General features: G+C 33.8%; 2 protein-coding genes and 2 long non-coding RNA genes across 4 annotated transcripts; 1 reads left to right on the top strand and 3 right to left on the bottom strand.

Annotated features, from left to right (window-relative positions):
• Positions 1 to 1,032: 1,032 nt before the first annotated feature.
• On the bottom strand, positions 1,033 to 3,907 carry LOC140972033 (WUSCHEL-related homeobox 1-like). The gene is made up of 4 exons (XM_073434510.1): positions 3,475 to 3,907; positions 3,044 to 3,367; positions 2,786 to 2,838; positions 1,033 to 1,506 (listed from the first exon to the last, which is right to left on the bottom strand). The coding sequence occupies exons 1-4, from the start codon at positions 3,653 to 3,655 to the stop codon at positions 1,123 to 1,125; spliced, it is 942 nt and encodes a 313-aa protein (XP_073290611.1). The 5' UTR covers positions 3,656 to 3,907; the 3' UTR covers positions 1,033 to 1,122.
• A 1,766-nt stretch (positions 3,908 to 5,673) lies between these two features.
• Positions 5,674 to 8,232, bottom strand: LOC140972861 (small ribosomal subunit protein RACK1-like). The gene is made up of 3 exons (XM_073435320.1): positions 7,674 to 8,232; positions 6,973 to 7,390; positions 5,674 to 6,001 (listed from the first exon to the last, which is right to left on the bottom strand). The coding sequence occupies exons 1-3, from the start codon at positions 8,141 to 8,143 to the stop codon at positions 5,900 to 5,902; spliced, it is 990 nt and encodes a 329-aa protein (XP_073291421.1). The 5' UTR covers positions 8,144 to 8,232; the 3' UTR covers positions 5,674 to 5,899.
• A 2,794-nt stretch (positions 8,233 to 11,026) lies between these two features.
• LOC140972032 (uncharacterized) lies at positions 11,027 to 12,273 on the bottom strand. Its single transcript, XR_012174423.1, has 2 exons — positions 12,071 to 12,273; positions 11,027 to 11,407 (listed from the first exon to the last, which is right to left on the bottom strand). It is a non-coding gene; the product is annotated as an uncharacterized lncRNA (long non-coding RNA).
• A 2,176-nt stretch (positions 12,274 to 14,449) lies between these two features.
• Positions 14,450 to 16,473, top strand: LOC140972031 (uncharacterized). The gene is made up of 5 exons (XR_012174422.1): positions 14,450 to 14,470; positions 14,899 to 14,963; positions 15,143 to 15,310; positions 15,587 to 15,682; positions 15,762 to 16,473. It is a non-coding gene; the product is annotated as an uncharacterized lncRNA (long non-coding RNA).
• The last annotated feature ends 593 nt before the right edge of the window (positions 16,474 to 17,066 follow it).

Raw genomic sequence — 17,066 nt, 5'->3', positions numbered from 1 at the left:
ATACTTATATTTATTATAAAGTATGAAAATTTTTCTTATTGTTCATTTAAATAATTTTTTAAATATTCATAACTTCATTGAAACAATTTAAATTTGAAAAAATTCAATTGTATATGATAATTGGGTATTTGGGTAGGGTATGGATATCCGATAATCCGATGGGTATGGGGATGTGGATGAAATTCAATACCCGATGGATATGGGGATTAATTTAATAAATAGGTATGTGGATGGATGTATGAAATCCGACCCATACCATACTCATTGTCATCACTACATCCAGCAAACCTATGCTCCAATGCTACCGTGATATTTAGAGTAATATCCAAAAAAAGACCAGATATGAAGACTGATTGGAGCAATATCCGTCCTCTATTTTGAAAAAATCCCGGTCCTAAATTTCAAACTTAAAACAGTACGTTCAAATTTGTTACAAATTACAATATTATTTGCAAAAATCTTAACAAATATTTCACCAGTGTCCAGCATTTCCATTATTATTTAGGATAAATAATTAAATATATTTATTGTTATTATTTTAGACTTTCATTAAATTTAATTGTCAGTCAAATTCCGATATCAGATTCTCATTGGGATACCCAACCAGTCTCTGAAAAAATATTTAAAAACTTGTGACAAATCTTGTTAAATAATAGGTCTGCTATTGCTTCTGTCAAAAACACTACGCCCTGCCTCACTTTTTTCATTAGTTTACCCAAACATTGGTCCTAATTCATTTCAATGCCATCCTTTTCCATTCCCATGCATGCATGTCCTAAATTTTCTCCCAAATTTAAAATTTTACTTCATTTTAATTTTTTTAGTAAGTTGATTTTTCAAGAATATGTCTTTCTCAAATAATTTGATATCATAAGAAGTTTGACAGAAAAAGTATAATTAAAATTATATTCTCCTTTCTCCAAATTACGGTGAAATAATCTGATTGCCTGCTTGATACATCAAAACCAACCCGAAAATAATAATAATAATAAAAAAAAAAACTGCAGAAAGATACAAAAGCCATTTTCCTTGCATTACATTGATAGGCTAATTAATTATATTATATAATATTAAAAAAGAAAAAAGAAAAAGAAACATGCACTCTTTTTAAAAAATAAAAATTCAATTCTTTAAAGGAAGAAATTCAAAAAATTGGAAAGGTGTAGCAGCAGTAATGTCAGCAGTATCAATGGCTACACCAGATAACTCATCTTCAATATCCTTCTTATCACCTCCGACAGGGAACAACTGAAGGGTTCGTGCCTCTCCTACACCAATGCCGGTGGCGGCCGGGTGTGGAGGATCTCGGGAGTCAGGGGAGACGAGGGTGGCTGCATCAGGTAGCGTGAGAGATGAAGGAGACAAATGCATAGTATGCCACGTGGCATTCCTCTGGAGAAGGGTCCTCCTCTGCTGTGATTCTGTGTCATCACTATCGAACTGTAACCATCCATCTGTTTTACATTCTGTCACTGTCACCTTCGCTGACCCATTTCTTGAATTTTTCTGATAATTCGTTGTATTAAGTCAATATATTAACTATTTATCGATTAGCATTAATATGGGAAAATACAGGGAGTGCTCAAGTGGTTTACATCGCGCCAGATAAAATAAAAAAAATAGTAGTAGGCAGACCGATACTGGAATCTTCGATAATATGACAAAAAATAAAAAAACGTTTAAGTTACGTAAACTAAAATATAATTTCTCCAAAAAATTATGAGTAGATCTCTTGTGAGACGATCTCACGAATTTTTATCTGTGAGACGGGTCAACTCTATCGATATTCACAATAAAAATAATACTCTTAGTATAAAAAGTAATATTTTTTCATGGATGACCCAAATAAGAGATCTGTCACATAAAATACGACCCGTGAGATCGTTTCACATAAGTTTTTGCCAAAAATTAATACAGAGTTAAAAATATATATATGTTTCATAGAAATAATTGATACAAGAGTAGGTCTCTTGTGAGACGGTCTCACTAATCTTTATCCGTGAGACCGGTCAATCCTACCGATATTCACAATAAAAAGTAATACTCTTTGCATAAAAAATAATACTTTTTCATGGATGACCCAAATAAGATATCTGTATCACAAAATACGACCCGTGAGACCGTTTCACACAAGTTTTTGCCCTTAAACCAAATTTACAAAAAGTTGAAATAATTGAGCCCTTGTGAATTTTAGATATTATATATAACAACTTTAACAGGAAATTAATAAATTTAAATTAGTGACCCAATGCCTACTAAAATAATCTGTTTAGGCTTTATATATACACATTTATGAAAAGTCGGTTGACTTAATAAGTATACGACCCCAAATTTTCATGCATAGGGGTGAAAGTGTCATTTGGCCCCATACACACACATACATGCATATGATGTATATGTATATATGTATGTAAATGTTGGCCATTTCAAAATTCGAATATTGCAATGAATGAGCACGACACCCAAAAACCCTAGCAATGTTTCATAACAATAGCACAGCAGCCTCCCGACAGGAAGGAAGGTATGCATGCAGCCTTTGACGCTTCTTTTTAATCCCAAATCAATGACTAAACAAAAAACGACATTGTTTTCTTTTCAAATGTTAGAATAGTAATCATTATTATTACCTGAAACCTCCAAAAGTTGAATGTAATAATCAATCATGTGCTTAATTATTCTGATCTGATTAGTGGGAGAATGGGATAGCTTTTTTAGAAATCTGAGTTGCAAAAAAAGGGAACATCAAGTAAGACAAAGGGTAAAAAAAAGGCAGCAGAAAACAGACCTCTGTATTTGTAGTAGATTTTGTGGGAGATGCCCAGTTTTTGGTCTCTTCACCTGCCCAAAAATATTTCAACTTTATACTTCAAATCGAGAACTTCTTGGAAATGGAAACAATTATCCAAGAGGTCCGAAATCGAAAGAATCTAATCGTGAAGGTTTATATTGGTTGGTTGGATATTGATCAGTGACGCCCAGAAATAAGTGCCAACCAACTTATTGAACTGAGTTGCGGGCTATGTATTTCTTTGAAGAATTTTACCTTCCGATTCTTTCTTCTCGCCATTTTCCATGCTGCTGTGGGGGGGTTGTTTACCAGTGGGAGATTCGAGCTGGCGGCGCCGTTTTTGCCTTTCTCTAGCCTTGTGATTCTGAAACCAATAGAATACGTTTTTCCCCTCAATCTTGCCGTATCGACGGAGCTTCGCGGTGATGTGTTGGATTTGTTCGGCAGAAGGCGTTCGAGTGCCCCTTCTGTATAGTTCTTCAAGGGTTCGAAGTTGCTCCGGAGTTGGATTCCATCTTGAACTCACCGCAACTTGTTGTGTGCTACTTAACTCTCTCTTATTTTGCTCCATAGAAATAGCTGCTTCAACAAGAAATAAACAAAAAATAGTTACTCAATAAACATTTAACCTATATATATCACATGTTAACAAAAAATTTATGAAAGACTGAGAATTGATGACTTGCCAAGATGATGATGATTCAGGGAAAGAAAGTCAGCGCCGTGGACGAGGTTTAAACAAGGAGAGTTGGCGGCGGCGGCGGCGGCGGCGGCTGGTCTCGGCATAAGGGTTCGGAGCTTTCGGCCACTGAATGAATCTTGAAGGGTGGTGAAGTCTCCCCCATCATTATATCCCATCATCCACATCGAACAAGTTGGTTATGGAAAATCAAGAATATTGTTCTTTGCTTTCAGTGCCACTGTGGTTCCATGATCAAGCGGTGCAAATTAATACTAGTAATTATCCATGATCAAAACTCAAGAAAAGTAATGGGAAATTTGTATGTGAGTTTAATTATAAGATCATAAAGTAGGGTTTCATATGGAGAAGCGAAGTAGTAGGTAAGCAAGGCAAAAAAAAAAATTTATTTGGATTTCAGAGAAAGAGATTGAACAAAACCCACAAAGAGAGGGAAACAAAGGAGGAGTAGGCCAGGGTGTTTTTTGGTTTAAATTCATCAAGTTGACTAAGGCTAAGAGAGGGGGAAGTGGCAGTCAATTAATCAAATGCAATATTATTATTTATTAATCGGGAAATTACTCAAGGATTTTTTCATTTTACTCATGTTATCGGTTAATTCATAGTTTTAGTCCACCAACTTATATCCCTTTTTTTCATAGTTTTAGTTTTTTTTTTTGCTGGAGTGTTGACAATATGGTATCAATATCATCAATGTTTTCGGGGAACATATCATCTTTTCTCAAGTCTTACACCAACAATCAAATGAAAAATTATTAAAATTTACAAACTAATAGACCGAACCTAAATTAATCGAAAACATGATTAAAAAAAATATATCCCCCTGACTTATCATATATAAATATATAATTTTCATTTTATTTAATATTTTTTAAAAAAAGGGGGAAGTTGGTGAAAAATCTTCAATCAAAATATTTCTTTGGGTTCACTCCCTACCCACAAAATTGTGATAATATGTCATACAAAATGTGGTACACTTCATGTGGAAATGTGATATTAAAAAAATACTCATGGACTGAACACAAAAAAAAATCGACGACTGGGACTGAAACGCCAATTTCCCTGAAGAAAGGCTTGGAATTCTGGGAGGGGAATGCATGGAAAATAGTGAAGGAAAAACGACGTGACGATGATGAGGGTTATCATAAGGCTCATCACCTCATTTATTGTTCTTCTGTTGTCTCTCTCGTGCCTTTCATACTTATTCTCGATCCCAACTGCTCTTTCCACACAAACCACACTTTTTGTCCCCATTTCAATCCCTTATTCTTTTATATATATATATATATATAATTCAAACCACATCTTCTATTATTTGTACATATGTATATTTCCACAATTCCATGGCAGAGTCAGAAAAAAATTTATTTGTTTATTAAAATTAAAGAATATAAATCTATCAATTTGTTGGGTTGATCTGTCGACACATAAAAATCAAGAAATCGTGTGCGATATTAGATATTTAATAGATGAATACGTGTAATATGAGTGATAAAAAAAATTTATTTTCCGAGTTTTAATCATTAAGTGTGGACTTAACTGTAAAATAAAAATGAGGTTGGGGAGGGTGATGAAATGAGGCTTGTGAAAAGATGGTTGTCCGACAATTAAATGATGCAAACAATGTAACACCTTTTCGTGCTAACACAAGGCAAATACTGTGATCCATCCTTTTGGGATATCGTGAATACGTACATCCATCCATGCTCGATCTACCCCACCATCTTTAACATTTTCGACCTGCCATGCCCCTAACTATATTTATTTTTACTGAACGTACTATTTGTAATTTTGTGTGTGTTTTGAGTTTAGATTTGACACTCGATTGTGGTGTTTTGAAACAATATTTCTTAGTGTAAATTTGGTCATAATTGTTAAGGCGAATTTCAAGTGTTTAGTATGATTTAGTAGATAAAGAAAGGGATCGAGTTGTTTCATGAAGCCGATTTAAGTTGATGAGAATAAGTATAAAATTCGGGGAAGCTCTTCAATTTTCCGGGGGTTCAAGCCATGGATGATCATAAACTTACTTCACCCTTCTTTGGATGCATCCATTGTCTCCTATATCAGGAACGTTTCCGGGGATATACAGTGCATGCACGAAAACGGAATCAAATTATATGAAAAAAAATATATATGTATATTACAACTAAAAAACACTAAAGTTTGGATGAAGATTTAATCGAAATGAATTTTTAACCCACATCACCACTCTTGGAAGGTAAAAGTTGCAAAAATTCAGAAGTCTTGATTACACAGAATAAGTAATAACATGATGCCAACAATTAGCAAATATACTATCTACCAATAAAAAAACTCAAATTTAACAGTAAACATCAAACACCATGGCACCAAAGATTTCATTAAATCCCTTCCAGGGATACAGAATATCAACTTCAATTCGTCCTCTATCAGTAACGTCCAATACCCCAAACTCGAATGACCCCATCTGTGTAACCGCTGAAAAGTGTGCTTCCATCAACACTCCAATTGAGGCAAGTGCAGAAATTGATCTACATCAGACCATGGACGATATCAGACACCATTAACACATCCCATCCATCTGTTTCTCAAATATATATTTTTGCTTTTCTGCGTTCTTATGGCATGTTTTACCATGGACGCGTGAAGCCTTCAGTTTAGTGCATTTAGGAACGTATCATACAAGAAATGTTAAACTTCCAGTAAAAAGCTGTTGCAACAAGCAAGACGATAATCCCAGCTTCGTTTTTGCAGTACCAAGATAGCCTTTAGTCATAAGTTATTATAATTATGATCCACTTAATCAACCCACCTTCTCAACCCCTACGAGGACAGCTAAAGACACTGATCGCAAACCTCCAACAAAGTCAGAAGATGTAAGCCCACAAAAATTCAACATGCAATACCACACAAAGCATAGTCCCCAGTGACAGGTTCCTATACAAAATCCACGACCAGATGACGACCTATAATGCAACTTGACATGGAATTAAGGACTTTTAACCTCCAACAAAGTAGGAAAATGTAAAACCACAAAAATTCAACATGCTAGACCTCACAAAGCATAGTCTCCATTGACAAGTTCCCATACAAAATCCACGACCAGGTGATGACCTATAAGGCAATGATCGAGTTGACATGGAATTAAGGACTTTAAATGGAACTAATCATGCAAAAATGTGCAGATCTAAACTAGGTATCGATGGTCGACAAAATTTCAAGTATTATCTTCCTTAAGCTCTTATCAGCCTAAATTAGTTTCCACAGAGCTTGATTTCACAAATCCGTGATAATTAGATAGTGAAAAGTAATGGCATCATTAATCACTAATAAAAGAAATAGTTGAATCACTAAGCAAGTGAACCAAAGTCAAGAATTACAAATACAAAATGGCACAAAGAGTAACACAGAAGACAAAAAAACACTAAAATACTAAAGAAATACAAACAAAAATGGCACAAAGTGCAACAATGAAACTACTATGCAGAGAGTAAATGTGTACCTTGTTTTTACAAGCAGAGGTTTGATCAGTCCCCTCAGCAGTCATCTCACTCTCCTGTTTCAAATCAACCTTAAGATCCACAACAACACTCTTGCTCTCCAAATCCCAAATCTTGATGCTACTCTCAGTTGCAGCACATAACCAGTACCTATTCGGGCTGAAGCACAGAGCATGAATAACCGATCCAGCCTCCAATGAATACAAACGCTTCCCTTCCGCCAGATCCCAGAGCAAAATCACCCCATCTTTTCCACCACTCGCGCACAAACTCCCATCAGGAGACACTGCTACAGTGTTTACGTATCCACTATGGCCACTAAGTGTTGACCTCAGCTTACAATTAGATAAGCTCCAAATCTTCACATTTTTATCCCAAGATCCTGAAACGATCATGGGCTGGAGGGCATTCGGAGAAAATCTTGTACACAACAAGATAAAGGCTAAGGGAATTAGAATACTGTTTGTAATCGTTGAGATTTGAAGTTAACAAAAAACTAAGAATTTCAATCATGCTTCTGGAATTTAAATTCACGATTCCCATGGCAAGGAAATGGAAATGTATCAAAATCGCTCCAAGAACGCAAATTTAACCAAAACCGATCCTTTGAAAACACATAATCATTCCACATGATCCCACAGCAACTGAATAAAATAAATTTACCAGTTATAATCAACAAAATACACACCACTTGTAACCATACCTCACACAAGAAACCCAATCGGAGTGGGAATCCTGATCTTGAATCGTATACTTGCATTCACCGAGCGTATTCCAAAGCTTAATCGTCTTATCCCTGGAAGCCGAGACGATTTGGCGGTTATCTATGGAGAAAGCAACAGACAAGACGTCTTTAGTATGACCCACAAAGCGGCGAGCAGTGTTCCCAGTCTGCAAGTCCCACAGACGGAGCTCTCCATCCCAGGACCCAGAGAGGGCGAACTGGCCATCGGACGAGAGAACAACGTCCTCAACGAAGTGACCGTGTCCCGTGAGGCGGCGGCGGGCCACACCGTATGTCTTGTCCTCCTTGGTAAGGGACCAGATAATGAGGGACTTGTCACGGGAAGAGGAGACGATCATGTCGGTGTTATCCACTGGCGTGGCTATGGCCGTGACCCAGTCGGTGTGGGCTCGCATCGTGCCACGTAGGATCAGCTGTTCTTGCGCCATACTCGTCGCCGCGCTGGTTGCTGAGCAAAAATGCGAGAGGGCCTTTGCAGGAGGCGGGGACGAGGATAGTGTGATGAATCTGTGCGTTTGTATATATCAGTCGGGAAAAATAGGGTTTTTGGTCACATTGGGTTTCAGGGGTTTGGAACTTGAACTCGAGTTGGACCCAAAATCGGCCCAAAGGTAATAGAAAAATGGCCCAACGGGATCACATTTCAACATAATTATATTATAGTGTACGTGACCGAATATAGAGATTATATTAAAATTAAAATTTTTAAAATGATATTTTATAATAATTTTTTATATTATAAGATCATTTAAAATTTTAAAATTATAGATAAATATAAATATTTATTTTTATTAGGATATTGTAGTTATAGATAAAATATATTTTAATAAAATAAGTTTTTATGATTTTGTATCAAATAAAAACGAAATCTAATATGGATATTATATATAAGAGGAAAATATAGTTGAGAAATTTTTATATGCAAAGTTCGCAAGAAAGCATAATCAGGAATAAAATTCAAAATCCTTAAATAAAAAATTATTTAAAAACTTTTTGTAGATCTCAAAAGTGTGGAAGAATTATCCTATAATAATTCAGATAGCATTTTTTGTTACATTAATAATTAATAGTTACGTTTATCAAATTGTAATTTTTTTCCGATCCAATATATTTTAAATAATTGTTACACCAATAAAAGCCCAACATATAACAATCAATCATTAATATAACATGAAATGTCACATGATTTTTTTTTTTTTTTATCGAAAGTACATTGCAAATCTTTTATAGTAGCAAAAACATTTAATTTTAATATATTATTATTATTTCATAAGTTATATCTACAGGTCTAAACGAACCCAATCGAGCTGAACATGATGAAAATTTGAATGTTCGAATTCGAGCTCGATTCGAAGTACGAAAATTTTAAAACATTTGGCTTGAATTCGGTTCGAATTAAAGCTTGAATTCGAATTTACCTCGAAAGATTCGAATATGTTCACGAACTATTTTAATTATTGTTCGGAAAAAGTTACTAACAAGGCTCGAAATTTATTTATTTAATATATAATTATATTATAATAAACCACTAAAGCTCGTGAGCACTTCACGGACTATCAAACAAAATAATTTGAGCTCGAGTTCGACTCAAATTCGATAAACTCGAATATGAATCAAATATTTTTCGAACCGACTCGGTTTATTTACACCATTATTTATACCATAAAATACTAAAATCGAAACAAATAAGAGAGATAAATGTATTCATGATGATTCATGAATTCGGATTTTTTTTAATTTTAGCTTTTAAATTTATAAAAGCATAACCAAGCACATATAACATATAGTATTAAAAGATGCACACGTGTTGTATGTGTTATTATTATTTTAAATTTGATCAAATAATACTAAANTGAAATAATGTCAATTATGTATCAATTGCAAACAACAATATTTCCAGAAAAATGGTAGTTGAGGAAAATTTATAATTTAATAATGTAAGTTGATATGTTTTGGATTTTATTCATTTATGTTGTCAACATTTAGTTTTCATCAAATAATTTTTATTTGTATGAATAAAAAGAAAAAATAAAAACAAAAAAATTAATTGTTCTTATTTTTGTATAAATAGATTTCAATATATGTAACATAATTTTTATTTTGTCACAGGAGTAATGCATGACAACATTAGTGTTAAATAATTAATATGATTTAGTGGTTTAAAACAAAAAAAAAAGTCAAAATAAAAAAATTCAAGTTACTGGATGTATATATTTTAGAGACACACATAAACGTATATTATAGTAATATGTAATTTGCAAGATGAAAGTTGAAATTTTGCAAATCAACCAAACTAACAAAACCTAGTAGCGGGCATATATTTTCCTCCAATTATTGTCCCGTCTACAATTAATTATATGTGCACAATAAAAAATATAAAATCTTCATGATTTTACGTCAATTGGCTGATTTATTATCAAATTATGTCCTTGGATACATAATATTATCGCAATTAAGGTTAAAATTATTTTTGTAATTGCACGTGTAAACAATTTAAACAATAACATCCTACTCATGTTCATTATAGATAAACCAGATAAATCAATATATATCATTTTTTGCATTATACCTTATTCATTTACGAACATATTTTATTTTTTCGAAATACCATATATAATTAAGAATAATACTAAAAATAAAACAAATATATCATTTACAACAATTATAAAATGAGATTTTGATATTATCTCATCATATGTTGTATTGAATTTATATAAGACAATAAAAAAATTGACAAAAACTTGTGTGAGACGATCTCAAAGATCGTATTTTATGAGATACATCTCTTATTTGAATCATTCATTAAAAAAATATTACTTTTTATGGTAAGAATATTACTTTTTATAATGAATATCGATAGGATTGATATGTCTCACAGATAAAAATTCGTAAGACCGTCTCACAAGATACCTACTAAAAAAATTTGTATTAAATTTTTGTGTTAGGAGATTTTTTTATACAAATCTATTTGTATATGTAACATAACTCTATGATTAAGGTGAGAACTACACCGAGGAGTTATACTCTTTTGTATAAGATGATATATCAATGTAAATAAAAAATACTGATAGATCTCTAATTTTTTGTTTTCAAATAAGATAATAGCTCAATTGAGACCAAGATTGCTGTCAAGATCTATAAAAGTCTAAGAGGTCTTGGATTCTAATTTTGAAAAGATAAAAAACTCTAATGACTGAGCTGGATAAGTACTATGCGTAATGGTGCTATATCGCAGATGTCCATACTATGCCAGGGCCTATAACAGTTCCAATACCCTATAATTAAGTATATTGGCTGTTTTTTCACCACACAAATAATAATGGTGATGAAATAAACATATAACTCAATGCTGTTACCCTACTTCGGGTGAATGTGGTCCATTCATCCTTTCGGAGTTACCTACATTGTCTGATGTAATGCAAAACAATCAATCTTTGGGTAAAAACTAAGTATAGCATCGATTATCGAATAAACCGATCCAACACGTCCTCACTGATAAACAAATCTTCATAAAATTTGAATTAATTAACATATATAAATAAATATATATGAAAAAGAATAGAATCCAAAGGTCGAGTAAATTAGATTCAACAGAACGCTGCTTTCTTCAGACACCAAAAATGGTAAAGCAAATCTAGAGATAGATTCACAAGTTAACTCTACTTGCATCAGCTAGCCATTTCATCCTTCGTCTGAATGCAGAATCAGGAAAAAGATGCAGTAAGAGAGATCCACGGGTCTGTGTGTGTGTGTGTGTGTGTGTGTATATATATATATAATATCACATAACCAAACAAGAAAGATGATTAAGTAAAGAACAAGAAACAATTAACAAAATTTATCTGACACCATATATTTCAAAGCTAGCGGATCTTGGAAAACATAACCGGATTCAGTAGTAGAGGGGAAGCTAGAAGTGTAGAGCTCCCTTCAATCCAAAGAAGGATCGAAAATGGGTGGATTCAAGCTCCTGACATATGCAAACCACAAACCCATCCAAAGTCAACATCTCGGATAATGGATAGGGCTGAGGGATCCATAGGTCAGCAGCTTAATCTTCCAGGCAAAATCCTCTATTGGACTTCAAGGAGCTCCGCTCTTCAACTTTAATCTCCAAGAAAGAAAAGAAAACAAAAAACTAGCTAGAAGAATCATCCATAGATAAATGCAAGAAAACCACATGTTTTGGGTGAAATTAGTGCGTATAAACCAGATCTAGCTAGGCCAGTGAAGATATTCATGAGAATGACCCATAGGACAGATCCCATGAGCAAATGAAAATTTGAGCCTGAAAAGACAAGAGTTTAAACTTGGAAACAGCTACGCCAGTGACTATCTATGGAAGCTTGGCGTACCCAAAGTCATCAAAGAAGACGAAACCCTAGCTACCACAAGAAGAAAGACCAGTTAAAGATGCGAGGTCTATATATAAAGGGAAGAGATTGCTGATAAGATAGGGTGGGTGGGTGAGAGACTCTTGAGTGGAGAGAAAAATAGCAAGTGGTAAGGGGTAGGCATGCGGGCAATCAGTTGATATCAAACCCAACCATCTTCTTACTGATACAAGTTTATACCCTATATCAACCAGATGACGCAATAAGTTGTTTATTGCGTATTTATATTTTATATTATTTTAAATAAAAAAATATATTTGCGTAGATATATCTTAGTGTGTATAATATATTCTATATTATTTTAAATATTTTTAAAAAGAACTCTTTGCATAGCCGCATAGGACTGAAAAGTTTGGGGAAAATTGGGAAGAGGTAGGAGTAGGGGTAATTGATTAGATTCCCTTTGCTTGAAAATCACATGCGTGTGTACAAGAAAAGGAGAGAGCTTTATAATTATTTATTAATTGTAACGTTAGGCCTGGCTAGCTTTGACTGGGAGAGGTGAGGGACACCCCAAAATTACCATTAAATAGTCTGTCCAACATTATGGAATGGGGAAAGTGTATGTGCTGTCAATGCCCATTCCAACTGTATTCCATTGTCCGGTTGCTGCAGTTGTGTTTAATTGGTGGGGTTCATATATAGTTCCTATGCATGCATGGGATAGCTAGTCACAATATGTCTTGATCCTTGATTCATTTTGATTTTGTCAAAACATCCTTTTATTCATTTGGGTTTTTACCTATATATATGTGTGTGTGTTGACACTTGTGCATGTGTTAACAAGATATAATAACATCATCCCTCTCTTAAATTAGTTGAATCAAAATGATTTTGAAAAAGTTATTTTTATATGTATTAATATTCATGCAAGAAACCGTGTCTCTTGAATGTATTACTCGATAAACATAGTCGAGATATGTACTTATATCTTATCAATAGCATTTCCAACCAAGACATGTGATTGAATTCATTCCGATTGTTCATGGATCCAACGTTTTTTGCACATTCACTCTTCGTAACATTCCTCGATCAATGAATGTTATATATAACAATTTGGTTTTGATCCACATGATATAATTATCGATTTGAAATCTTATCACAACACTCTGTCTTCTAGCCGAAACTAATTTTACTACTCTCGTCACCTAGAAAATCGTCTTTTAAAGATGTAATAGTCAATGAAAAGGGACATGGACAAGATACATCGAAGATTAAATATGATCGATCTAACTCCATCCATATAATCAATGCCTCAAAGTTTCCTTAGATAGTGTTTAGCCCAAATATTGGAAGTCCATAAGCAAAAGCCCACCAAATGAAAGTTCACGAGAGTTGCAGTTGGCCCAGGAAAAGCACCACGCGACGAATCAAAGTCACTACTCAACATGGAAGATCGTGGAGAGATCGTTGAATACAGCCTAAACTAACATGCGAAATGTGACAAAAAGCAATATTGAAAAGAATCAAAAAAGACATCGAGAAATCAACACAATGAGCTACAGCAAAATTCTGCAGAATTCTATGTCAATTTTATGTCTGTTTATTTCAACTTCTAGTTCCAGTAGCAAAGTCTTCTAAATATTCCATATGTTCATCAATCTTCCTTATAAAAACGTTGATCAAGTTCATAGCAACATAATTAGATTTGATGTTGTTAATGGATTTCTCCTGTAATTTCATCTTATTCCTCATTTTATGTTTTCGTTTTTGAGCCATTTCGAAGGAGTTAGAACGTACGACCAAATCGAGATCCACAACATTTGATTACAGAAGTCATATGATTTCACAACTTTGGCACGATCACGTGCCTGACACGCCCCACAATTTTCGTAAGAAACAGATAGGTAGCATGTTAATTATCCGGTTCGTTGTTTTTCTCAAGACATGTACAACTACAAAAGAACCCTAGGTAACCGTAGCATGCTAACTCCTAATGGTTTATTTATCAACAAATTTTGTTGATTTTAAAAATCAAAATATTCTCAAAATGAAGAAAAATAAAAATAAAAAATTTAAAACTAAGGGTGACCAATCGCTCCATTCGGTTTCCAATCGAATCGAATTGGAGCAATTGAGTCTGCGATGGGTGGAATGTGGCTCCACTTATGTAGTTGCGTTACTTAGAGAAAAAAGATCAACCAATGTTCCCTAGACACACAGTAATCGCTGGCTCAACGTCCTTAATATCATAAAAATAACATGGACTGGTAGGTAAAGTAGGTAGATTCTCCGGAATTTTGTGTAGTACTCAATGAAGTATACTTTACCTGTGTTGTGATTTTGCGCTACACAAATTGTGGGGAACTGTTGCATTGTTGCTCCATTGGGATGTAGCAACTTGTCCCATCGGAATCAAATGTAATATTATGCTGAATTGAAGTTCTCATTTGTTGATCATTCATTGTCTTTACTCTGTGTTGTGCTTTAATCTCTTCTTTCCCTTTTTCGGTTTGAAAATTACAAATATGACATGCATATCAAGAGCTTTCTACAGAAAATTTAGTACAAAGATTCTAAATATCGATGAGGTGGCTCCTTTAGAAATTTTTATTGTCATTATTTACTAGTTAAAGGAGAGAGTTTCTCAGAGCATAGACAGTGTTCCTCTCCGAGTTCAATGATAATGATTCTATTAGTGTCGATAATTATTAGTCTCACATTTTCATTCAGATGTCTGAATGAGTTCGATGGGTGGAAGTTTTGGCTCCATGTACTGCATTTGGTTGCTCAATTCTCAAGCTTGTGAGTTATGTATTTTTGACCAAATTATTTGATTGTGTTTACAGGGAAGCAAATAGCTGTTGTTTCTGAATTTGTTGCCCAGTTGCAGATTCTGGAGTTGCTCGACAATGTATAGTTTTCTCTTTGATCGATTTATCTATGTTTCTTTACACTCAATCTTTTCATGTGCATATTCTTCTGCTTATTCATGTGCATATTTGTTGTTCATTCATTTACTTACTTTTTTATCCATTTATTTACTCTGATATAAAAGTCGTCATATCGAAAGAGGTATGCTTCTCATGCTAGGCAATTTTTACTGCTGGATACAAGGCTGTTTTGCACATCCATGCAGTTGTGGATGATTGTTAGATTGTTGACTTGATGCAACAGATTGATCCCAAAACTTAAAAAAAAAAAATGAAAATGAAACATCTCTTTGTGAAGAATGGTGCAGTTGTTGTATGCCACATTCAGGTTAACATAGTTTCGCATTTTTCGTTTGTAATAATACTTGTATGTGCTGTTAGTTTATTTGAGAAATGTATTAGTTTCTTTCTAAAGTTTGTATAATCTGAGTCGAACTGATCTATTAATTTATGAGATGTACAGGCTTAAAAAAAGGCGATTGTTCTATGATGTATGTGCTATCTGATATGTTTCATATTTCCTAATCTTGGTATTATAGTTCTCTGCTGAATTTTGTATTTAGGGGATTGACAAAATTTATGTTGCTACATTTTTGCCTCTCAGGTGAATAACTTGATATGTATCGAGAAATTTTCCCATTTTCCTCAACTTGGACTGTTCACTCTTCGTACTGAAGGTTCAAAAATCATTTGGCTTTGTGTAAATTATTATTCTCTGATGCTGCTTACTCAAGTAACTCAACCTTGTTAAGTTTACTTAAAATTCTTCTTTCTGACAGGGAAAACTGTTGCTGTGGGTAAAGGAACTGCTCTTCTTACAGCTGATAGTGCATAAAACAATTTTGTCACTAGGTGAGATTACGTTCCATTTCAAGTAGTCCTATCTTTTATAGCTTTCTGTTGAAGCCCTGAGTGTGTTTGTTGCTTCCGATTCCTGTCAAATGTGTCTCTCAGACACTGAGAGATCGTGGAAAAAAATTTACTTAGGCTATTTAACCGCAGAAGAAGAGAAGAAATAGTATTTGGATGTTGAAGAGCTCAGAGATACATGAAGCTTGGGGAAAGATTAAAACCATGCCAATTAAACATATAATGCCAAAATCTCCAATTCTCTCATTTCAATCAGACTCAGCATGAGAATTGGCCGAAGCCATGATTCAGAGTTAGGATGTATCATTATATTACGCATGCAAAGTATCTGCAGCGGCTAGTACATTAAATAATAAAAGTTGTTGTTATGACCAAGGTTCTAAAAAGCGTGAAGCGTCCCGAAGCGCGGATGTCAAGCTCCAAGCTTTTCAAGCTTAAGCGAGATTAGCACAGGCTTAAGCGTGAAAAAGCGTTTTTTATCTTTAGTGTAATTGTAATTATCTCAAACCAATAAATAGATAAAATAATACATAAATATGATAAATTTAAGTCTGATACATTAATTCTCATATCTATAAAATCATAAAAATATCAAAATTACAATCTTTATTTGTTTTTACAACTAGAACACATTAAAAATGTTAAATATTTGTCAAATCATTATCAGACACGCTTAATCATAATTAAAATTAAAAAACAAACATCTAAATTATAAACCTAATTTATTATTTTAAAATAAAAAGACATACCTTTAAAATAAAAAAATTTAAAAATAAATAGATGCGATTAATTGTGCTTAAAGACGCTTAATTAAACACCTTAATGATGCTTAATTCGGTCAAACTACAGTTTGACCGCTTTTTTCCGCTTTCTCCGAAGCGGGGCGTTTGTGCCGAGCTTCAAGCTTAAGCGAGCTTAAGCGGACTTTTTAGAACATTGGTTATGACTATGTGGTTTTTTTATTACAACGTGGGGGTTTGTTTGAACATGAAATCGAGCCCAGAGAGATTTATGTCAATATACCAAAAGATGTTCACTCATATGACTTTAGTTGATAGCATAAATAACAAAAGGATTGGATTGATCCCCATTTAATTGATAAGACTCGTATATATGGAATGGACTCGATACATATAGTGGACGAACGTTCTACACTATTACTAAATAATTGAGACGCACGTTCGCTAAAATGTATATTTTAGTTTTATCCTCCA

The sequence above is a fragment of the Primulina huaijiensis genome, chromosome 3 (assembly GCF_012295235.1).
Source record: "Primulina huaijiensis isolate GDHJ02 chromosome 3, ASM1229523v2, whole genome shotgun sequence".
NCBI classification, from domain to species: Eukaryota; Viridiplantae; Streptophyta; class Magnoliopsida; order Lamiales; family Gesneriaceae; genus Primulina; species Primulina huaijiensis.
Note: the sequence above shows the minus strand (reverse complement) of the source record. Positions and strands in the feature narration are given on the sequence as shown.

Excerpts from the sequence above, each read along its gene's own strand:
- LOC140972033 (XM_073434510.1), bottom strand. The coding sequence starts at position 3,655 with ATGTGGATGATGGGATATAATGATGGGGGAGACTTCACCACCCTTCAA. Across the intron at positions 2,839-3,043 it reads CGAGAAGAAAGAATCGGAAG|GTGAAGAGACCAAAAACTGG; the intron begins GTAAAATTCTTC and ends ATTTTTGGGCAG. Across the intron at positions 1,507-2,785 it reads AATCTACTACAAATACAGAG|AAAAATTCAAGAAATGGGTC; the intron begins GTCTGTTTTCTG and ends ACGAATTATCAG.
- LOC140972861 (XM_073435320.1), bottom strand. The coding sequence starts at position 8,143 with ATGGCGCAAGAACAGCTGATCCTACGTGGCACGATGCGAGCCCACACC. Across the intron at positions 7,391-7,673 it reads GATTGGGTTTCTTGTGTGAG|ATTTTCTCCGAATGCCCTCC; the intron begins GTATGGTTACAA and ends GTTGTGTACAAG. Across the intron at positions 6,002-6,972 it reads CCTCTGCTTGTAAAAACAAG|ATCAATTTCTGCACTTGCCT; the intron begins GTACACATTTAC and ends GGTCTGATGTAG.